This window comes from Mus caroli, chromosome 5 (assembly GCF_900094665.2).
Source record: "Mus caroli chromosome 5, CAROLI_EIJ_v1.1, whole genome shotgun sequence".
Classification (NCBI taxonomy): domain Eukaryota; kingdom Metazoa; phylum Chordata; class Mammalia; order Rodentia; family Muridae; genus Mus; species Mus caroli.
In genome coordinates, this window is record NC_034574.1 from 130694433 (window position 1) to 130718865 (window position 24433).

The 24433-nt window shown below is 40.0% G+C and overlaps 1 protein-coding gene across 3 annotated transcripts in view; it reads right to left on the bottom strand.

The window, feature by feature from the left end:
* LOC110294771 (cytochrome P450 3A13) overlaps positions 1 to 24433 on the bottom strand; it is a 60072-nt gene that overhangs the window by 3348 nt on the left and 32291 nt on the right. For 2 of the 3 annotated variants that reach the window (XM_021163232.2, XM_021163231.2), the window contains 11 exons: positions 23887 to 24089; positions 21469 to 21562; positions 20015 to 20067; positions 18070 to 18169; positions 14381 to 14494; positions 14080 to 14168; positions 12451 to 12599; positions 9977 to 10104; positions 8042 to 8108; positions 3105 to 3265; positions 1646 to 1872 (listed from right to left, as the gene is read on the bottom strand). In XM_021163232.2, coding sequence (XP_021018891.1) covers positions 1646 to 1872; positions 3105 to 3265; positions 8042 to 8108; positions 9977 to 10104; positions 12451 to 12599; positions 14080 to 14168; positions 14381 to 14494; positions 18070 to 18169; positions 20015 to 20067; positions 21469 to 21562; positions 23887 to 23957 — 1253 coding nt within the window. In that variant the 5' untranslated portion in view covers positions 23958 to 24089. Of the gene's footprint in view, positions 1 to 1645; positions 1873 to 3104; positions 3266 to 8041; positions 8109 to 9976; positions 10105 to 12450; positions 12600 to 14079; positions 14169 to 14380; positions 14495 to 18069; positions 18170 to 20014; positions 20068 to 21468; positions 21563 to 23886; positions 24097 to 24433 lie in introns of those variants that run through there. The other variant, XM_029477949.1, reaches the window with a different exon arrangement.

Genomic DNA, 24433 nt, shown 5'->3' on the forward strand with positions numbered 1-24433 from the left:
TCCAACTTCCCTTCCTTCACCCTTCTTTTTCCTCCCTCTCTTCCTTCTTTCTTTCTTCCTCATCCTTTTCCTTTCTTCCTTCTCCTTTCCTTTTTTTCTTGCTCTTTCCTTCCTTCTTAACCGGACAATTTAAGTCAGGTAATTTACAAAGATATACAATGCTACTCTAATATAATATAATCATTAATTTATCTCTCTATGTGTTCCTTTGGGTATAAAAATCTGAGTGGACAGAAAATTTTTACTCAAATTAAATACATGTAAATGATACTTAAGAGAAAAAAATCACTGCTTTATGGAAAAGTAGCAATTGCAATGTAATTGCAGTGTATTTTTTCTTTTTCTTTTATTTTTAAATGTTTTTTATTTAACCTTTTTTTTACAGTCCAGATTTTATTCCCACCCCAGTCCACCCTCTGACTGTTCCACATCCCATACCACCTCCCCCATCTCCACGAGGATGTCTCCACCTCCAGCCCCCACCCCACCAGACCTCTCTAGTCCCTGGATCCTCCAGTCTCTTCTCTGACTGAGTCCTTGAAAATTCTGATGTGCATTAGAGAATTGTAGTTTCAAAAACTTAATGAAGGTTGTGGATGTATGTGAATAAACACAATGTGTGTGTGAATAGTTGCTGGTCACATAGAATTCCCTTAAAAGTGCTCTGGGTACTGATTTGTTCCTTTGTCAAACATTCTCTGTTGTAGAAATTTATCAACAAAATGATTTATCAGTGTTTGGAGTAGTCCTTCATGTACAGTAAATACTTATTATGTTGTTTCATTACTAAATGAATGCAACAGAAGTACAGCCACAAAAAATATAGGAAGTGGGATTGCTGAAAATGGAGGGAAAATGGAACACAGAAGCCATCTGGTCTAGAAGACAGAAGAGCTAATGAGCTTTAGTTAACTTCTGGTGTCCAAATTGCACACAATATGGTCAAAAACATAAGGTACCAGAAATCAGGAGGTGCGTAGTAAGACACAATGACTGCCTAGATCCTGGGCCTTTAGGCTTGTCAGCCTCTGCCCTAAAAATGCCATTCTTTATTTTGTTTGCCAATAAAACAACTAGAATGTAAAACTGTGACTGAAGCTTGATCTCAGCTCCAGTTTTCCAGAAGAGCCCTCTTGGAACTATCTCTAAAGAAGGATGTCTCAGACTTTTAGACAGCAAGAGACATGGCTTTGGAAAAGTCAGATAGGGTAAGATAGCTGTCCAGGACAACAGAGGCAGGAGTGGAAAGACACATGGTCTCCTCTGTCCTCGATAGGGCTGCTCAAACAAGGCCCTTCAGTGATAGCATTACTGCCACACTGGAGGACCCAGGAAGCAGTCTAGTTAAAAAAGAAAATGCAAATGTTTTCTAAAGGTAATGGGAGCAACTGAAAGAAGAGCAAGGAAAATCTAGGAATGAAAAGCTTAATGCATTAAAAAAAAAGAGAGATAGTGCTGAGAACACTGTGATAGATGGTACTGTTGTCTTAAAAGTTTGAATAGACAGATGGATGAATAGACATACGATAACCAGAAACACAGACAGACTGTTATTGCTACTTATGTGTCTTCAACACCAGGATACAGCACATCAAAACTGGGCTAGTCTGGGTCTGGGTGGTTTCTCTTTCCCACATGCTTGTACCTTTCAGGGCGGAATTCCTCAGGCTCTGGCCAGTACTTCGGGTCTTTGTGGAGAGCAAAGGTTGGGATAATCACCACAGTCCCTTTGGGAATGAATACGCCATTGATTTCAACGTCTGTCTTACAGACCCTCTCAAGCCTTCCAGCGATTGGATATAATCTGAGAGTTTCATTCACCACCATGTCTAGATACTCCATCTGTAGCAGGGTATCATAGGTGGCAGGTGCCTGCAAAGAGAGACAGAGATTTTCATAAATTAAGTAATTTGCGGAGAACTAAGTTATTGCCCAAGAAAAACTCACAGTGATGAAGGACCTTAGCATTTACAAAGTATTTTAATAACTGACATACTTCAACGTGATCAATGTATCTTTAATAAATGTAAGACAATTATGAGATCCTAAAAGTCTCTATGACAATCACAAACCCAGGACCTGAAATCATCAGCCTTATTATATACTACATTTTCTTAATTTGAGGAACCATAACTAACACATCACGATAATTAGAGTCACAAAAACTTAACACACGTGATTACGATTCCACAGAGAGGCCACACATGTGTGCTTGAAAGTATTATATACAACACAGGAAGAGAACAAATCCCTATTTTAGTTATTTGAAATTATTCTGTATGACCATTCTTTTGATTATATATAAAGTTTGGAAGCATTGATAGGATAAAATTTTAAATGATCTGAGGAGATAATAGTCTCTTCTGTATTAAAGGTGACAAAAGACAGATATAAGTCATTGCTACCACAGTGCCCAATTTCAACCTTGGTAAAAGTCACAGTGAGAACAGGAGCCACCACTAAACCCCACTCTCTGTCTGTCACTGGTCCAGCCTGCTAGTTTTCATTCAGGGATTGCTTGTGATCTCTGAAGAGAGTGATAAGCCAGATAGACCACCCCTTACACCAGATAACCTAACAGCCCACAGTTTGGGCAGAATTATAAAGATTAATGTATAGAACTTGTGACTATTACTATATTAGATTTTTGGACAGACTGTAATATGGCATGACTAAGGGGTCACCTATGAGTTGAAAGAAATGTATAGGGCAGCAGTAAATCCACCTGCCTCGCCCAGCCAGGCCAAGGCCAGTCACGCTCAGGCAACAGTACAGTGCACGGCATCAACAGAGCTTACTCTGAAGACACTTGACTAACCAATACTCACACTTCCGCATCACTGTGCTTTTATGGATGTTTCATGGTAATTTTTGTGACAGACAATCTATCCCAACATTTGTCTACAATGATATTTTCATAAAAAGCGTCATCCAATATCTGCTTCTCATGCTTTTCTCTTTTCAGAAACCTTCTTAAAATAAAGATGGTGAAGGAATCAATGCTTAAAATGTTGTTAAAAATTTCTCCCTGTGTTGGTTAAGTAGCCACTCATGCCAATGCTTCTCCTCTTCCCTCCTTCCCTCCCTAGGTCCTATCCCCTCACCTTATTGGGCAGAGCTGCATCGATTTCATCCTGAAGTTTCTTCTGTACATCAGGGTGAATGGCCAGCAAATACAGTGCAAAGGAAAGAGCACTGCTTGTGGTCTCATAGCCAGCAAAAATAAAGATAACTGACTGAGCCACAATCTCCACATCGGATAATGCTAATGGGAAAGAGAACTCATTTTATTTTATTTTATTTTATTTTATTTTATTTTATTTTATTTAGTGTGTGTGTATGTGTGTGTATGTGTGAGAGAGAGAGAGAGAGAGAGAGAGAGAGAGAGAGAGAGAGAGAGAGAGAGAATGCTATAGTATTTTTGTAGGTGTCAGAAGACAACTTGCAAGAGTGAGTTCCTCCTTGAAACATTTGGGTCCTGGAATTTGAACTCCGGTCTTTGGCTTGGTAGCAAGTGTCTTCATCTTACGAATATAGCTTACCAATATTGCTGGCCCACTAGATACATTTTAGATAAAGGAGATCAGTATTTTAAAAAAATCATTATTTGGAAGAAAAACAACCCAACTAATATCCCAAATCCCTAAAAAGATCATGAAAAAGCAATTCAGAGTCACCCTGCAGGGGGCTCCATCCTCACACTGGTCTGACAAGGGATTGAAATGGGAAAGTCAATTTTGTCAAGCTCCCCTAGGTCTACACTCCTCGCGACCATCTCTGCATTCTGACATCCTCAATACCTTGCCAGCTGAGACATATCAATAGGAAGCATTTATGTGTAATGTACACAGTTTCTTCAGTATGCCTCATAGATACACATAGTGTATATGTGTAGGACCCAAACATGGGTATGCAGGTACATGTGGACATAGACTCCAAACAGGACTTCTGGTGTCTTCCATCATCATTACTTTGGGATAGGGTTTCTTAATGAACTAAAATCTCATCATTTCAGCTAGTTTAGTTGGCCACTGAGCTCTGGGTCCTTCTGATTCCATTCTCCAATTTTGTGGCTAATATAGGCACATATAGCCATGACTTCAAGCTAAGTTTTAAGACAGAATAATTTAATTTTTCTTAAGGGAAAATACTATCTTCTATTATACTTAGATGAAGAAGCTTTCCTAGTGTGAGGGAAATGGTTTAGTGAGTAAAAGGATTTGTTTTGTAAACATGGGGACTTTAGTTTGAATCCCCAGCACCCACATAAAAACCTTGAAGTGTTTTGAATGAGTATGCAATAGAAAATTATGAGTGTACAGAAGATGAGCATATCCATGAGCTATACCTGTCTTAAGACACCTGTAGCAATAGGACTCATAGTATGGAGTAGAGACCAATAGCAACACAGGAAGGCTCTTGGTAATGTCAAAACACCCCACATCTCCCTGGTCAGTATCTGAACTTTCAAGAGATGTGGTATTTATATGCATAATCTATTGGACAAACAAGAAATGCCAGTCTTTAAAATTTGCAATTCAGAAATTAGGGGAGCTACAAAGGAAAAGGAATAGCCATGGAGTATTGAGTGATGGGCTGGAGAAATGTCTCAGCCTATTAAAAGAGCATGCTGCTCTTGCAAAGGGCCTGAGTTCAGTTGTGGGCAGCTCAAACTGCCTGTAATCCCAGCTCCATGGGATCTGATACCCTCCTCTGACCTCCCAGGCACCTAAACTCACGCATTCTCACAGAGATACAGACATACACTGATATAAATTAGAAAATAGTTTTTGTATCTAAAGGGTAATGACTAACAATATTTTAATAAATTTATCCTCATTAGAGAATTTTTGATGAAATCTCAAATGGAAGAAACCTCACCAGCAACTAAACTGCATCTATGGAGTGCTGTACACTGTGACCTGCATCCCTGTTCCACAAAACCCAAGCTTATGATTAAGGCTGAACTTAGACTAAGCAGAACTGTCTTTATGTGTTTGATCCTTATTTGTGTGGCTCTTCTTTACAAGGCAGGGATTACAACAAAAATTACATGCACAATGACTCATGTTAACATGTTATAAAGTATAAACTACCCAGTCAAGCATAAACTAGCCCACAATCATATGGTTTGAATCACATGCAAAGAAACTATTTTGCCACAGAAAGAAGGAAGATGGTTTATAAAGATGTGGAAATGACACCAAACACTTTGTGTGTTGCTCTGGTGTGGTCTATCAGTACACATTTGTCAAATCCACAAAATGGACAAGGCCAAGAACAAACCCAAACTGTATCTATGAACTTTCAGTGATAATATGAACATGTAAGTTCAGTGCTCATAACAAGCACACTCCATTCATGAATATTAAAAATGGGAGAGTGTCAGAAAATCAGTATCTCTCCTTTATACAAGCAATAAATTGTCTGAGAAAGAAGATAGGAAACAATACCCTTCACAATAGCCACAAATAATATAAAATATCTTGGTGTAACTCTAACCAAGCAAGTGAAAGACCTGTATAATAAGGACTTAAAGTCTCTGAAGAAAGAAATTGAAGAAGGTATCAGAAAATGGAAAGATGTCCCATGTTCATGGATCAGTGGGGCTAACATAGTGAAAATATTTTACCAAAAGCAATCTAGGGATTCAATGAAATTCCCCCCAACACACATACAGTTTCGGGTCTGTGTTTATTCAGAAATGATGCACCTAACCCTCAAGAGACTGGAGGCCCCAGGGAGTTTAGAGGTCAGGTGGGGTGGTGGGTGGAGGCATTCACATGGAGATGGGGTGGGGTGGGGAGGAGGTATAGAATGTGGAGCAGTCAGAGGGTGGATGGGGGCAGAAAATGGAATATGGAGTGTAAAAACTTAATTAAAAATTAAATAAGAGTTTTTAAAAATTTCAAGGGACAGCATACACTGACATGCTGGCGAGAATGTGAAGCAAGGGAGCACTCCTTCATTGCTGGTGGGTGTACAAACATGTACAATCACTCTGGAAATCAATATGGTGGTTTCTGAGAAGTTTGCAAGTAGGTCTACCTCAAGACCAAGCTATACTGCTCCTGGGCATATACCCAAAAGATACTCCACCATCCACAAGTATACTTGCTCAACTATGTTCATAGCGGCTTTATTCATAATAGCCAGAAACTGGAAACAACCTAGATGTCCTTTAACTAAAGAATGGATAAAGAAAATGTGCTACATCTACACACTGGAATATTACTCAACTATTTAAAACAAGGATATCATTAGTTTTGTAGGCAAATGGATGAAACTAGAAAATATCATCCTGATTAAGGTAACCCACACCAAAAAGGACATGCATAGTATGTAGACATTATAAGTGGATATTAGCCATAAAGTACAGGATAGCCAAACTACAATCCACAAACCCAAAGAAGCCAAATAACAAGGTGTGCCCAAGAGAGGCTGGCTGAATCTTTCTCAGAAGAGGAAATAAAATAAATATAAAAGGTAGATGGAGGGAGGGAGCTGGGTGGGAGACGGGATGGAGAGGGAAGCAGAGCAGATAGGGGGACCACATTTTGGGATAGCAGGGGAGAGAGAATGGAAATTGGTAGGGGTTAGGCATTTCTAGGACATGCCAGAGACCTGAGATTGGGGTAGGGGAGGCCCCACGGTGTCTATGAAGGTGAGTCTAGCTGAAACTCCTAGAAGTTGGGGATATGGATCTTGAAGATGCAACTTCCTGTAGCCAGGCAGGACTCCCAGTGGAGAGATAAGGGCAGCAACCCACCCACAAAACATTCTACCAAAAATATGTCCTGCCTTCAAGATGTGCAGAGACAAAGATAGAGAAAAGAGGGAGGAAATGTCCAACCAATGACTGGCCCAACTTGACACCCATCCGATGGGCAAGAACCAATCCCTCACACTCTTAATGATAGTAGGAGGGGGAGCTGATATTGGGATGTAAAGTGAATCAATAAATAAATTAATTAATTAAAATAAAAATGGAGGGCATGATGGTCCAGCAAGATGGCTCAGCAGATAAAGAGTCAAGCCCAATAACTGACTTCTACCCCATGAATCCAAAGGTGGAAGGAGAGGACAGTCTCACGCAAGTTGTCCTCTAAGCTTCACACTCACACCATAGCATGTGCATGCCCCTATACAAACATAATCAAAATAAGTGAATTTCTAAGATGTATTCTAAAAAGAATGTGAGGTCATGCACATAAGGGGGTGGGAATATATAAAAGCCTGTATATATTCAGCTGAAATTGACTATATGCCTATAGTTTCTCTAAACCTTGTTAACTACTTTCTAAGTGAAACCAAGAAAGCAGGCAGCTTGTCTCTCTATTACATGGAACTCTCTCTATTACTCAGAGCTGCATGGGACATGGGATTAGAAAGCCATCTTTCTTCAACTCTCACAGCAATGGTTTCCTCAAAAGCCATCCACGATGGGAAATGAGTAAGTGAAAAACTGTGAAGAATTGTCTACGTGCTCAGTACCAAATCTTTCTCCACACATTCCTCATCAACTATACAAGAAACCAAAGCTTGACTGTAAATCAAGGACTGGGTAGACTAGCACCCTGTATTTCCAGGGACCATCTCCCCTGTGGGGCTATGCCTGCTCACTGAATATCTAGATGTAAATCTCCAGGGACAGCTTCTGACTCAGTGAGTCTAGAGGAGGCTAAGATGGTATTTGTTCTGTGGTACAAGATCCAGAGACCACTGATGACCTCCAGACCTGCAGCACATGCCCTTGAGGTTTTGAACAAAGTAATGATTCTGTGCTTCTGCAGTGTTCTTCTGGCTGCTGTATATACTGTCGACAGCTACGGGTTGGGTTGGGTTGTGTTGTGTTGTGTTGTGTTGGGTTGGGTTGGGTTGGGTTGGGTTGGGTTGGGTTGGGTTGGGTTTGGATAAGTTGTAATTGTTTGTGTTCAATTTGGAGATATATTCATCTACTTGAAAAGCCCCCTGCATGTTTCTAGAACAAACTCCCAACTCTGAGGTTCCTCATCATTAAGCACGAAACATCCTTGCTTACCTTTATGCGATTCTTTGGTTTTGTAATTCTGGGAGTTTATCATCAGCTGAAGAAAATCCACTCTTTGCTGAAAGAAAATCATTTTTGAGAGTTGCAAGGTCAGCTGAGAGGTCAGGGTGAGTCACAAAGTTCAGAACTAGCAACCATTCTAAGAATAACGCTTATGTCAAGTCCAGAAGTCTGGATATGGTTCCCAAAGTCAAATTTAAACAAAAATATACATATATACACCTCGGAAAACAGACCACTTTCCTGAGAGAACACTGGCTCTGTGCCCCATTACTTTGGTCCCTCTTGTCTTTGACAGAACCTGAGTTCTCTGGGTTCTAAACAGCCCTCGTCAGCCCCTTCCCTCCAAGTTTATGTTTACACAGGAAGAAGTGGGCTTCGATCTCGTATCTTTCTATCTCAATCTCAAACTATTGTCCGTATAGATGAAACTCATTCCATTTCCAGATCCCATCAGTAATCTATGGGAGAATATCTTTAAATGTTCTATGCACCAAGCTAGAATGCTATGGTGCTCAGCAATAGTAGGGTACCTAGTCCTGCTTTCCTTCCTTAATCCCTAGCCCATTTGTATGCACCAAAGCCTGACTACCCAGAGAAGCACTGTGGCACTCCAGGTCAGGAGGAGCTCAACCTTAATTCAGACCAGCCAGGTTTATTAGCATACACCTGTAGTCACAACTCCAAAAGCAGAACCACCGAGAGAAGCAAACCTAGGCTCCATAGCAAGACCGTGTCTCGAAACAACAACCATTAAAAATAAAGCAGAATAAACTGGCACAGGTAGGAAAAAAATACTTTTTCGAAAATGTGTAAAATGATAAGCATGGAAATGAAGTGACTTCTTGCCAGTGTGAGGTCCAGGTACTTAAAGTGTCTGGAAAGAAATGTTTAAGCAGAATCATTGTCCTTTTAGTAAAGGGAAGTGCTGAATTTTGTCTATTTGTTACATTTACATTTACATTTACGGATACATTTAAAAATGTACATGACAACTGAATGAACTGATAATTTGATACATGCATAAAATAAATGTTGCTTAAATCAGGTTAAACATATTTTTCTCAATATCCATTACTCATTCATGATAAGAACTTTCAAAGTCTACTCCTCTATAGCTTTTGGAATTTTTTTTAAAAAATGGATTCAATAAGCACAGGAGAACAGATGTTTCACACACAAGCTTATATCTTTATATGACTAGCACATGGGAGTTCTTTTTTTCTTCAAATTTTTATTAGATATTTTCTTCATTTACATTTCAAATGCTATCCCAAAAGTCCCCTATACTCCCCCCCTGCTCTGCTCCCCTACCCACCCACTCCCACTTCTTGGCCCTGGCGTTCCCCTGTACTGAGGCATATAAAGTTTGCAAGACCAAGGGGCCTCTCTTCCCAATGATGGCCAACTAGGCCATCTTCTGCTACAATATGCAACTCTAGAATAAGACTAAGCAATATGCAGGGCAACTTGGATCATTGTTCAAGGATGACACACTTGCTAACCATGTGCAAGGGTCTTGGTTTTATCCCTGGCACTGAGAAAATAACAAATTCTAATTTTTAACATACATCCGTAGAGTTCTCATAATTCCCCTAACTTACTCCCCACAAATTATATGCAAACTATCTCTTTTTCCTGGTATGCGGTGAAGTTCTTGCCTTAAAAAATATTTATTTCGTATCAGGCATATCATTTAATGGTAAATACGTTATCTGGCTCATTTTATTTCTCTATTCCCAATCTTTATACTCTTCACTCTTTTTAAAATATCCAAATTCTCTTATCCTTAACCTGCAATCCTCCATCTAACTTTTAAAGATACAGAGGAAGTGTGTGTGTGTATGTGTGTGTGTGTGTGTACATGCATATTTGTTTTATAAAGAGAATTGGAAACACATTAGCCCTCATGTGATTTGTTATTACCTTTTCTTTCTGTTTCATGCGATTCTCTTTCATTCGTTCTACTGAAGTTTTAAAAAAGCTTATGACATCTCTTGGGAACAAGGAGACATTTAGTGCATCAAACACTGGGGTAAGGAATGGAAAGAGTGCTAGAGGGGGAAAAAAGAGAAACCATGGTGAAAACACAAAAATCTACCCGGAGAAGTTCCACACATTCTGCCAATCAGCACAGTAAGTCATCAGGATCCCCACTGAGACACATGCTCTCTTGCTCAGGTTGCAGACCACTTGCTGGAAAAGGGTGTGTCAGTGTATGGCCAGCAACATAGAAGTGACATAAATCATTCTTGCCACATAGTTTCAGGGTTAAATTCCTTTACTTCTCACCGTTTACATGTCGGACTAAGGGGGACTGAGGTTTGTGGGTTTTGTTGTTGGTTGGTCTTGGTTTGGTTTTTTGATAAATCAGGCTTTAGCCCGGTGCTGTACTTAATCAAGGTGTTCAAGAATGAGCTTTTAGACGGTAGAGAGAGGGATCAATGGTAATGTGCTTGCCTTTCAAATGCGAGAATCTGTGTTCAGTTCTTACAACCCATGTTAAGGGCATATGCATTGGCTCAGAATGGCCATGAGAGGTAGAGAGAAGGAATTCTATAAGCTTAATGGCCACTTAAGCCATCCTTCTCCCTGGTGAAGTTTCCAGCCAGTGAGAGAGCCTTAACAAAAGGTAACAGACACCTGAGGTTTTCTTCTGATTTACCTCTGAATACTTATGTGCATCCATATATACAAGTACCTACATACCCATGAATATATACACACAATAATGATGATGATGATGATAACTTTAACCACCCCCCCCCAAAAAAAAAGGTTTTTGTAAGATGGAGGCAATACAATACTCAGAAGATAAGCTGGTCTCACATGACAACACTTTCTAGCACGTGCCACTAAAAGAAAAGAGAAAACACAATAGAGGCAGAAAGACTGGATACTACCGACCAAAGTGCAAATGAGTGAAATAAAAATCATGAAGGAAATCACTGAAAACAAAGATGGTTCTATGAAAATATCTTCAGGGTTAGCAAAGTGTTAGGTGGGATTGTTCTAGAAATAGTGATGACTCAGATTACTAGCATGCATAGTGAAGTGGGAGGGGAATAATGTTATGAAAAATATAAGGACCTATAAAGGAATTCTATTAATAAATGGAGGCTAGAACAACAGCCTCAATTGTGTAACTTAGCTAGAATGTACAGATTCCTAGAAGTTCACAAACCATAGAAGCTGACTCAAGAAGAAATGCATACCATGCATAAAAGACCTGTGGCCTAAGAGGTTATATGTTGCACAGAAAATACACAGAGACCCATAGCATCTCTCACAGTCTAGAGTAAATGGAGAGCTATGATAAAATGAGATTATCTTATAAATGTGTTCCTGGATCATATTGAATCTTTACCTCCTCCTTGCCTTATGTGCAGAATTAAAACTATCCCTGGTTTAAAAAAACATGCTGTCCACAAGAAAAACCTAAGACCAGAAGGTTTCAGTGCTGAATTTAACCAAATGCTTAAAGAAAAGCATTTACCATTTCTTCCCAAACACTTCCAAAATATAGACATATATAAAAGTATCTCTAAAATTCTCTGTAAGACAAGTAGTGCCCCTAATATTAAGACCAGACAGAAATCTCACATGAAAACTACAAATAAACAACACTTGTAAATGTGTAAAAAGAAAATTTTCAATACAATATTAGTGACTATAAAAGAGCTATATTACTCTAACTAGATAGGATTCACCTCAAGGGTGCTCTTCTATACAACTGAACATACCAATGCAAATTAAAAATGAGCAAACAGATGAACAATTAAATCTTTGAGAAAGCCAACACCCACAGTTGCTTCAGTCCTCTCTATTAGACACGAGTATACAACTCAGCACCTCTTCTCAAGTATACACCAAAAACAACTTAAAACTTGTTCAGCCACAAATGTGTGTACAAGTATTCATAGCAGCGCTGTTCCCAAGAGCCAAAGGGTCAAGCATTCTAAATAACCAGCAGCTACGAGTAAATAGAACACGTCATGTCCTTACAATGGGATGAGATTCTGCCATAGAAAAAGATTAAGCACTAAGACTCACTTCAAGGTGCATGAACTTTTAAAGCACACTAATTTGGATGCCAGACACAAAGGGTGATAGATTGCACAAGTTTATTCTTGTGAAGTGTTCCGAATAGGCAAGTCTACACAGCTAGAAAGTAGGCTTAACTTGCTGCTTATGAATGAGGGAGGTAAGGCCATTACAAGTATAGAGTTTCTAGAGTGACAAAGATGTTCCACAGCTAACAGTGACGGCTGGGGATACTTTAAATACCCTGAAAACCAAAGACGGGCCTGTTCCAGTGGGCCCCTCACAGCATATGTGGATCATCTTTCACTACACTGTTGCTTAAAAAGACAAAAAGAACGAGACAGTAGGTTACGTACTCACTGAGAGGAACAGTGGGTCAAAGATATCAAATTTTAAGAGCTTCTTGATTTTTTCCACAAAAGGATCCTGTGGGTTGTTGAGGGAATCAATATTCACTCCAAATGAGGTGGCTGTGATCACATCCATGCTGTAGGCCCCAAAGATGCTGAAGAGAAATGGAATATAACTATTAGATATTTTCTTGTTCTAGCTAAGATATACAAAGTATGAAGCAGTAGTAAGTTCACATGTCCAGCCAAGAGAGCCAGAAGGTCATACAGAAACCCCGTCCACCATACCCTTGCTTCTGTCACACTCACTTGTGAGAAGCTTGTCAGGTAACTGTGTTGTGTCTATCTTTGTGATGTGGGACTACATGGGTACTATCTATGATTGTGAGTTTTAATTATCAAAATGACATACTCTACAGTCACTGGGGAAGAGAATTGTTTCTACCAGTTGGACAGGCCTATGAGGGTTTGATTTGATTGTGTTAATTGATGTGGAAAGACACAATCTTCCACTCTGGGTGGCAGCATTCCCTGGGTTTGGTTCTGCTCTGTGTAAGTGTGGGAAGGATAAGCTAAATACTAAGTTCGTTTTATTTTGTTCTTCATTGTGGATGTCAATTCTCCCCCATTCCCAGAGCTCTAACTCATGCGGCAAGTACCCTAACCCACAACACTATCTTGACAGCCCAAAGCAATAGTTTCTATCTCACTGATAGTCCCAAAAAGTCTATGATGGAATATAAATGGCTTGATGTTTTAACTTTCCTGGTATACACACAGCATCCTAATATGTGCCAAGTACTTTCTCCACTCTTTTCTATTGAATCCACACTAACAACTTTGTTCAGATAATGTTCCTTCTTTCTAAACTATCTTTTTTTCTATAATTTTAATAATTATAATGGAATAGACAAGTTAATAATGAATCCTGAATACAGAGGTGAGACTCATTCTCTACCAGGCACTCTACTTTCTCCTAAGAGACACTCCTTTCCAGAGTGACCAATTACAGTGCTGCGACAGGGATGTCTCCAGTTTCCTTTGGTCTCAACTCCAGTCATAGTCTGAGCTCTTCTAATCAGTGGTAACACCATACAACCCACTTATGACTAGTCCTGGAGTAACTTCAATAAATGAAAGTTCCCTAAGCCTAACCTTAACCCTAACCCTAACCCTAACCCTAACCCTAACCCTAACCCTGATTTTTTTAAACTGGGAACTTCAACTCCCCAGTAGGTAATTATGGAGTCTCCTAGCACTACTGTTATGATTTGAATGTGCATGTCCCACCAAAGGATTGTGTGTTTGAATACTTAGTCCCAAGCTAGTGCCACAGTCTGGGAAAAGTGTGGCAACTTTTGGAGGTAGAGACTCATTGGAAGCAAGTCACTTTGGGCAGGTCTTCATATAGTCTGGCCATACTTCCTTCCTTCTGATTGTAGATGCATTGTGATCAGGTAGCCTCCTGTTCCTGCCACAAAGTCTTCCTGCCAGGAGACTGTATCTCCCTGGGACCACAGCCAAAATGAAACATTTCTTCCTTCAGTTGCTTTTGTTAGAATATTTTGTCACAGTCACAGGAAAGTAACTAATTCAACAAGGCAGCACCCAACACCTAGGTGTGTTAGCACTTACTCTTTCACGCTTGTGGGCTTTCCTTCTCCTAATCCCTGCCTCATGTTTCTCACCAACACATCTGTAAACTGGTTAATGATGGGGAACATCTGCACACAAAACAAAATTCATGCATAGTGAGTGAAGGACTCAATTCCCAGTAGACACGGCTTTTCCAAGGACAAAGCAAGAAGTCACATTAACATAGAAGGCCATTGTTAGAAAGTTTCAAATCAGAGGACACTGCTTGTAAAGGGGCTGTGATCTCCCCACCTTACTTGTCCCCAAATCTGTTATTCAGGTTTCCAACAAAAAACCTTACCTCCTTGAGCTTCCCACTTGTGAAGGTTGGAGACAGCAGGGCTCGGATTCTCTTCCATTCTTCATTCTCAGAGATAGAGATGGCCTTTTTCAAAATCCCCACTGGACCAAAGCTCTAGAATTAGAAGCAAAAAAAAATGTTGTCATATAAAGGTTTGGAAAACTCCACAGTTGTTGGGGAAAAAAGTTGACAGGCTTACAAATTATTTAGAATTATAAGGTCATTAGATGGTCCAGAAAATGTATGTTTCAAATGACTTACTCCCTAGGAGGCTGGAGATAGAGGGGGTGGTTTTGTTTGTGGAGGTTTAATAAAAGTTGGCTTGAGTTGAACAATGTACCAATATGCATGCACTTTAATATAGTGCTTAGCTCCTCTAGTATGCACACTTAACAAATTCAATGAGAAACTTTAGGTCTATGTGTTGCACAGAAAGTCACAACAAACTCAGGAGTAGCAGTTAAAATTGTTCCAAGTCCTTAGTCATCAGGGAGGGGCATGCAAATGAAAACTACCCTGAGATTCCACTTTACACCAATCAGAATGGCTACGATAAGAAATTCAGGCGACAGCACATGTTGGCAAGGATGGGGAGAAGGAGAACCATTCCCCCACGTCCAGTGGAATTACAAACACTCTGGAAATCAACCTAGCCGTTCCTCAGAAAACTGGAAATATACCTGCCTGAAGACCCAGCTATACCACTCACGGGCACATACCTAAAAGATGTCCCACCATATCAAAGGGGCATTCCCCACATGTTCATAGCAACCTTAGTAGGGAAAATAAAATAATCATGCAAAGCAGAGGGAGGGGGATCAGGGCAGGAGAAGTGAGGGGGAAGGTAAAAAGGGAACATGATCAGGTATGGAGGTGCAGGAGAGAAGCCCAGAGGGCCATTAGAATAAATGGAAATGTGCAGACTCAGAAGGTAGGAGGTAGGGAGACTCTCTAGACAGTACCAGAGACCTGGGAAGTGAGAGACTCTCGGGACTCAAACAGAGGGACCTTAGAGAAAATGCCGGACATAGAGAGAGGGAACTTGAAGGGTCCACTCCAGTAGACATACAGATCCTCAATAGGAGGGATGGTTTTACCAACCCACAGCAAAAATCTCTGACCTAGAATTGTTCTTGCCTAAAAGAACTGCAGGGACAAAAAGGGAGAAAAGACTGAGGGAAAGGCAGTCCAGTTACTCACCCAACTGGGGGTCCACTTATGGGAGCCACCAAGGCCTGACACTATTACTGATGCTAGGATGTGCTTACAGACAGGAGCCTAGCAGGGCTGTCCTGTGAGATGCCCAACCAGCAGCCGACTGAGACAGAAGCAGATACTTACACCCAACCATTGGATTGAAGTCTAGGACCCCTGTGGTTGAATTAGGGGAAGGATGGAAGAAGCTGAGGAGGAGGGTGATCTCATATGAATACCAACAGTCTCAACTAATCTAGACCCCTGGGAGTTCCCAGAGACTAAGCCACCAACCAGGCAGCATACACAAGCTGGTCTGAGGCCCCAGACACATATATATTGCAGAGGATTGCCTGGTCTGGCCTCTGTGAGAGAAAATGTGCCTAATCCTGGAGAAGTTTGAGGCCTCAGGGAGGGGCAAGGCCTGGTGGTGGGGGAGCACCCTCATGGGGGCAGGGGGAGGAGGAATGGGATGAGGAACTGTGTGTGTGTGGGAACCAGGAAGAGGACGATGGGTAGATTGTAAATAAAAAAATCTTTAATAAAATAAAATAAATTGGGCCCAATTGTGGAAGATTAAACTTTATATGCTTTTAAAGTTAAGTTCAACATTGTATTGGAGCCTACAGCTAGCACAGTGAGCTAAGAAATAAAATAAAATAAAATAAAATAAAAAGTATGTAGATAAGAAGAATAGGGCCAAGTTAGAGAATTCATAAGGTACATGAGCAAGCAAACATCTAGAGCTTACAAATGAGTCAATTCACAAAAATTCAGACACACCAGTAAAATATGTGAAAAATATGGAAAACCACATGAAATGTATAACAACTTTCACAATCATTATGAAGAAAACAAAATACTTTAGGTATGAATTCAACAAAAGCAATAAAAATGCTCAAAAAATAAACCAACAAAAATTCGAAGGAATGAAGAAACATAAAGCATTCACAGATCAAATCGCTCTGCTGGGGAGATGGCTCAGAAGGTGAGATTCAAGCATGAGAACCTGGGTTTGAATCTGCAGGAGCCACATTTTAGAACATGTGGGCCATGGCAAAAGGCGCCTATAACCCACTGTTAGGGAACAGAGAGAGGCAGATACCAATGGCTCACTGGCCCTTCAGCAAAACAGCAAAGTGACAGTGTAGGACATCTACATCTTCCTCTGGCCCCCACAGCTTCATATAGGCACACACATGTACAGACACATAAATACAAGTCTCACAAACACAAGACTACAAATAATAAAAATGTGTGTGACGTGTGTGTGAGAGACAGAGACAGAGACAGAGAGAGACAGAGAGAGAGTGACAAAGAGAGAGAATGGAGTTTGGTTCAGCCATAAAGAAGAATAAAATTATATCATTATATCATTTGCAGAAAGGCAGATGGAGCTGGAAATCATCATATCAAATGAAGACAAATTTAGACATATGAGTATCACCTATCAGTATTGATAATAGATTTTTAAATTATAGACATATAACAAAATATTATAGGACTGAAGAGAAGGGTCAGCAATTAAGAAGACTTTCTGCTCTAACAGGGGAATGAAGTTTGGTTCTCAGTTCATAAGTATCAGTAACTACAGCTCTAAGGGATCCTGCATCCTCTTCTGGCCAATGTGGACACCTACACACATATGTATAAGCACACATACATACATACATACATACATAAATACACATAAACAAATATAAAATAACTATTTAATCAATTTAAAAGGTCACAAAAAAACCCACTCCATTGTATAATAAATATATGGCAATGATATAGAAATTAAAGATAGAAATATTTTCCAATTAAGAAGAAAAGACAAGCTACATGTGGCAACTTGAATAGACTGCCACGAAGGAACAATTCTGTGATTTACATAGCTACACTAGCAAATATGCATTTAGTTACACACCTGTTTGCACACACACTACCAAATGCAGGCATATAAAATTAATACTGAATAAAATGTATGGGTCATGCAAATTTCCTGCCATAAAATATACTAAATTTACAGTTATATAAAACATCACCATTAAGTCAAAAAATATGAAGAGAATGTGGATGCTTGCTGTACATTTGCACCAATGCCTTATGAATTATGCTTACTCAATGATAAAAGAAAACTACCATATAAATGGGGCTCTGGAAAGATGACTCAGTAAGTAAGAATACTAGCTTATAAACATAAGGAACTGAGTTCTAATATAAAGCACATACTTAAAAAAGCTAGATGTGGCTCTGAGCCCCTGTAACCCCAGCTCTTTGAGGGGCAGAAACAGGAAAAGTGCCAGTACTTGCTGACTAACAGCTTAGCTCCAGTTTCAGTCCAAGACCTTGTCTCAAGGGAATACGGAGATCAATAGAGCAGGACATTCAATATTCTCCTCTGGCCTGTATTGTGTAGGTATGTGCATGTGCACATGTGCACATATACCACATGCATGTAAACACACATGTACCCTACAGAAGTGAAGGTATTTTACATAGATGCCTACCCGCCGGTTTGTGAAGGTAGAGTAACATTCCTTCACCAGCACTGTTTTGATTATGTCTGGATCTGTGATAGCCAGCACAGGCTGTCGACCGTCATACAACCTGCATTGGCAAAGCAGAAAAGATTAAACCCAACCAGGTGGATTTTATAGCTGGAAGCATGCCCAGGAACTCAGAATCTGATCCAGGCGTTACATAATCCTTGCCTTGGTTATACAACAACATGCTTAGCTAAGCAGCAACATGAGCACCTAGGTCAAGTCTGACCCCAGATCTCTGGCATTTTATGAAATGAAGTGTAATATAGCTCATGCATGGAAGAGGCAAATACAAAATAGCTCTACAAAGAGACGATGATTAGAACGAAGTTGGAACGTTTGTAAAGTCTGGGTAGTGCATACATGAATATTACCTATACACAAAGTTTTTCATAATTTTGCATGTTCAAAATATTGCATTACCGAAAAGGATATTGTGTCCATGGAAAACCGAAGGTGAGAAATTTACGTGCAAATGGATAAGCTGTGTGCTCTGAGAAGGATCACAAGGTCTCTATGGGCTGTATCTACTCAGTAGACCCTGTGGTCAGCCCGTAGGCATCTAGAGATGTGTGAGAGAAGTTAAAGAGACATGAAGAGGCCACACCTCACCGCTCGTGTGTGACACAGAGCACAATGCTAGCACCTCTTGCAATGTTCTCAACCAACCTTCAGTGACCCTTAGAATTTATTAGAATTTTGTTGGTGAAATATGAACAACAGTTTTTCCAAAAAGATAAGCAAAGAAGAAAGAAGGAAGATCACGTAGCACAGCTCCTATTAAGAATTACTATTATTAATAATAGATAATCATTTTGCAGCAGTTAACCAAGTTCCAAGATCAAAAACTCCATTAGTCTACAGGGAACATGGTCCTGTGACTATGTCCCACACTTACTATAAAGAGTCAGTATCACGAGGGAGCTGAGAAGATGACTTGGTGCTTAAGATCATGTTTGTGATTCCAGAGGTCCTGGGTTTGAATCCCAGAGCCCTCATGGTGGTTCACAACTATCTGTCACTCCAGTTCCAATGGATCTGACACTTGGCCTCTAAGGCAATGAATGCATGTATGCACCTGGTACACAGACATGCATGCAGGTAAGACACTCATATGCATACAATAAAAATAAATAAAAATTTAAAGTCAGTATCATGAGTTGGACATGGTGGTGTGTGCATGCCTATTATAATTCCAGCATTCAAGAAGTAGAGGCAGAATGATCAGGAGTTCAAGGCCATCTTCAGCTATACAGAAAGATTATCCCCCACCCCACCCCACCCCAGGATATACTTAAGCAGCTAATATGTAGCAAGACTGTCTTGGGTCACATAAGACTCTGGCTCTAGGACAAATAAGACAGCAAGAGTAAGTAGAGGACATATTCATGCATATTTCTACTGAGCAGCCTTCGCATCATGAGACTTTTGAATGGGATAAAAATCTACATACATTTTTAGAAGATGGACTTTGAAAACATAGCTGTGTTTTCAATGTTTTGTGATAGCTCATAGTCTTTAAAGTACATATTAGATTCAATTTTTAAATAAATTTGGTCTAAAGTACAAATAAATAAATAAGAGATACAAAGAGACATATTTAAAGGTCTTGAGTGATTCGTTATATTTTCTTAGAGGGATACACAGAAGAGAACATTGGAAGAGTGGAATATCCAGACACTGGACTAACTCAAGTGAACCACTCCTGAACCATCAAGTCCAGGAGAAAATCAAAACATGCAACTGTTTTAACAAAATTCCATCTGTGAATCATGACACTGGAAGACATATGGGGCCTTTGATAGGAAAAGCCTCCACAAATCTTTGTAATACATTGCTTCCACTGAAGATCCTGTGAGCTTTTGTAAATGTTTCAAATCTACCCAGTAGAAGTTGCTGTAATACTTACCCCCATATTTTCCCATATTTTTTATGACATTGTATGTCACATTCCCAGAATCCCTGGAAAGGTAAAGAAAACGAAAATCCATGACTATTTTAAATATAGTGTTCTTATCTCTAATTGGGGCACAAACAGTTTGACTCTTACAAAATCAGGCTAACTATCCCTCAATGGCAGTGAGAGAGACATTCTTATTCACAAGTGTTTGAGTAGAAGGGAGATTAAGTTCTAGAGGTATTTGAATTGGGGTCATTAATATCCTAAATTTTCTCCCAACATTGTACATGCACAAAAGCCTCACCCGTGGTTGTGAATAATTTGCTAACGGCATTGCACATGCTCGGCCACTCACTCTCACTATGAATAAGCAAACACCCCGTCTCTCTCTAAAGCTTTTGCTTCTCTATGTTGTCCTTAAAACCCTCAAACTCTCTGAATTGTTCCTTCCATAGGCATGTGTGTGGGGGGACAGAAGCCAAGGGAAAACCAATAAGATCCATTTATCTCCTTATTTAGTCTCTTTTTCATTTATCTCATGACCTCTCCCTAAAAGACTAATAATAGCATTTAGGACACTGAAGAAACCACTATCCTCTTTTCACTTAGAGCATTTAGTCTCAGGTAAGTTGCTGCGTGAGAAGGCAAGTGAATAAGAATAACAGAGGGGGCTGAAAAAGGGCGCAGTGGTGAAGAGCATTGCCGCCTATTCTAGGAGACAAGGGTTCAAATCCTAGTGCCAACATGGCAGCTCTCTGTAATTCCAGTTCCAGAGGGACACCTTCATGGGCACCAGGCACTCATATACAAACATGTACGCAAGCCATACATGTTAAAAAATATTTTTAAAAATTTAATAAAGAGAACCTGTCTTTGTGGCTCCCTGTCACTGTGGAAAAATAAGGAAATGCCACCTCTACACACAGCACAGCAATGGGTAATATTTATCCTGTACACATAACATTGAAAATTAGATACTTGCTTTGAGTCTTCACTTCTGAGACATAAAAAAGAAAACTTCTGCTAAGTCTTCGTCGTAAAATTTAAATATGCAAATAAAAATTCCAAAAGCATAGCTTTCCCTTGTTAGGACAAATAAATAAGCATGAAGCATATATAGACACATATTCAAAGATCTCAAGTGATTCATAGTATGTGATGAGAGGGGTCCACAGAAGGGAAAATTGGAAGAGTAGAATAGAAGGATATTGCCTTTAAAGGATCACAAATCTAAACATCAAGTCCTCAACATGAGTGTTGACACGTCAGAGAGCTGAGCATCTGTGCCAAACAGGATTCTCCAAAGACCAACAGCAAAGCCTTGGGGAAACTTGCTTCAGGTGGAAGCCAAATAATGGTTTCTGAAATTCTACCTCAGTTTCTACTCAAGGGAATTAATGGAACTAAGCCAGTCTTGGTAACCACAAGAAACAAGATAGAGGGCTCAAGGAACACTCACTCACCTTCTGGTAAGCAAGAATCGTCCCCAAGAAAGGCAGAGGTTTTGGCCCAGGAATTCCCAACTTTTTAAAAATTCCATGTGAATGAGTTCCATATCTATGAAGCAAAAGAGAAAGCTAGTACATGGGATTGCATATTGTGGCTCACCAGTCATGGATACAGGCACCATAGAATTCAAACAGAGGAGGCAACATGTAGCCAACACAAATTACTATTTTTGGTCTTCACTTCTCTTGAATTTTCTGTGGGACTCCCAAAGACCACAAAAGTTATCTTAAAAGGCCAGTAAAACATCTGTGCTCTAAATCCTAAAGTAAATCATTAATAAGCGCCTGTAGCTTGAGTTTGGGTGTCCATGTGAATTCTTATTTGCTGTTTCTTTCACTTGCTTTTATTTAGGAAATTGATTGGATGCAATTCATCTGTCCTTCTAGTGATCTCCAGAGGGATCCATACCTCACAAGTGTATTTGAGAATTCTCTCCTGAGAGAAGAGGAATATTCTCCACTTCCTGCCAACTCATACCTGAAGGTATTCTATTTCATCACTGACCCATCCTCTTCCTTACTCATCTATACTAAGGGATTAGCATGGACTGACAAACAGGTATGTCAAACACTGATAATTTTTTTTTACTACCTAATAACCAAGTTTATTTCAAAGCATACATGCAATCTATACAATGTATTTGTTTATGCATTATGCTCACATTCCTGACACTATTATAAACAGATGAAGTTATTGTAAAATTGTCACAAATATTGAAAGCAACAGATCCACTTTAACCTTTTGAAAGAAGGTCCTGGGATTATCGTAAATAAATTCTAGGGATGAATAAAAGGCAATGAAAGATTTCAGTTAATTGTAAAATATCATCAGATGGAAAAGGTGTTGTCATAATACCTTAAATACTTACTATTACTTTAAAGAATAAAACCAAGTTTGAAAATTTCATTTTCACATTATTGTGAGTGTGTACCTTTTCTTAAAGTCAAATGGTGACAGAAGTCAAATAGGGTGTGTGTGTGTGTGTGTGTGTGTGTGTGTGAAAGAAGAGCATCTACTACCCACAGACTTCACACACACACACACACACACAATCACACACGCGGGTGACTAAAGCAGTGGCTCTCAGCCTTCCTAATGCTGTAACTCTTTAATACAATTCCTCCTGTTGTTATGATCTACAACCATAAAATTACTTCACTGTTATTTCATAACTGTAATTTTGCTACTGTTATGAATCATGATGTAAATATCTAATATTCAGGATGCCTGATATGTGACTCTTGTGAAAAGGTCCATTGACCTTTTCAAAGGACTGAGACTTCACAAGTTGAGAACCACTGCCATAGAATGAGCTGGGTGGGGTAGTCATCTATGCTTTTAATCTTGGAACTCAAGATAACCTTTCTCTTCCCCTCACTTGTACTATTACACAGGAGTCCATTCATTAGAAGGTAGTCCTGAGATGGATGTTTTCACTGATGCTCACCAGAGGAACTTAGAGAAAAATATTTAACATCCTAACTCTTTCAAAGTTCCTGCCCTTTGAGGATGCCAGTAGATTCCATAGCAGGGAAGAAGGAATTCCCTATACTTATGCTAGGGTATTTGACAGGAAATGGTGAAGGGAAAGAATCAAAGTCAGGTCTTCTTTGCTCCGAAGAGTCATCATTTATGGGAGCTAGAGAGGTAGCTCAGTGGTTAAGAACACTTCTTGCTCTTCAGAGGACCAGGGTTCAATTCCCAGCATCCACATGGTGGCTCACAGCCATCTGTAACTCCAGTTCCAAGGGATACACCATCTTTTGCTGACATCCATGGGCACCAAGCACTCATGTAGTACACATGCATGCATATATGCAGGCAAAACACTCACAAAAATAAAATGATCCAACATAATATACTAGGGGCATTGTTAAAATAGCCCTAAAGGTGGGACAATGAAGCAGAATGTGTACATATAACAATACTCCACATTTCCTGCATCAGAGAAAACAGGGGAAGACAACACAAAAGCTCTTCCCATCCCCACAATACCAACAATCCTGAGACCTTGAAGAAGAGGCCTTTCATCAAACACAGTGACCAGCTTCTTGTAACCTGCTTTACTGAGCCCTGGGTGGTTAATCTGGTGAAAAGGTGAGACTCAATTGGAGAATAACCCAGGTCTAACTGAGGTCACTCAAACCTCCTATCCACAAAAATTGGAGTTTAGTAGAAGAGGAATGTACACTTATCTCCTAGGAGGGATTTGCATAGGACCAAAAGCAATACCTGAACCCTTTGTACACTCCACACTCAAAGTCCCCTTCATATTCTCTTTGGATTTTCCAAGCCAGTAAAGGAAAGAATTATCTGATTTGCATCCCCCAAGTCCTGATCACTAAGAAGAGGAGCCTGGGCAGTTTACTCACAAGTAGAGAAGGACCAGGCTGGTAGCCAGGAGCATCCAGGTTTCCATGGAAAAGTTCGGGATCAGGTCCATTGCTGCTTTCTTTAAACAAGTCTCTCTCCAAGTTTTACTCTCAATTTTGTGTGCTGCACCTTTCAGGGCTGAGCCTGCTGATCTCCCTTCCCTGCCCGGCTGTTTGTGACTCGGGAAAGCCACCCTGAAGAACTTAAGTACAGGGAAAGAGGTGGGGCTGAAATAGCAGCCAATGAACACACCTACAGTTCTGAGTCAGTGTACTCTCCACCCTAGCAGTTGGCAAAGAATCATGGGTGTGCCCGCTTGAATCTTTGAATTCATTTAGTAAGATATATCGACCAAAACTGAGGCCAGTGTTATCATTATCACTGAGTACAAAGGTTATTGCTTCTTATCAGAAACTCAGGTGAAATCATTGGCATTCTCTTATAGCATTTCTGTCCTAGTTCACTTTCTGTCATTGTGGGGGGAGGGAGAGAGAGAGAGAGAGAGAGAGAGAGAGAGAGAGAGAGAGAGAGAGAGAGAGAGAGAGA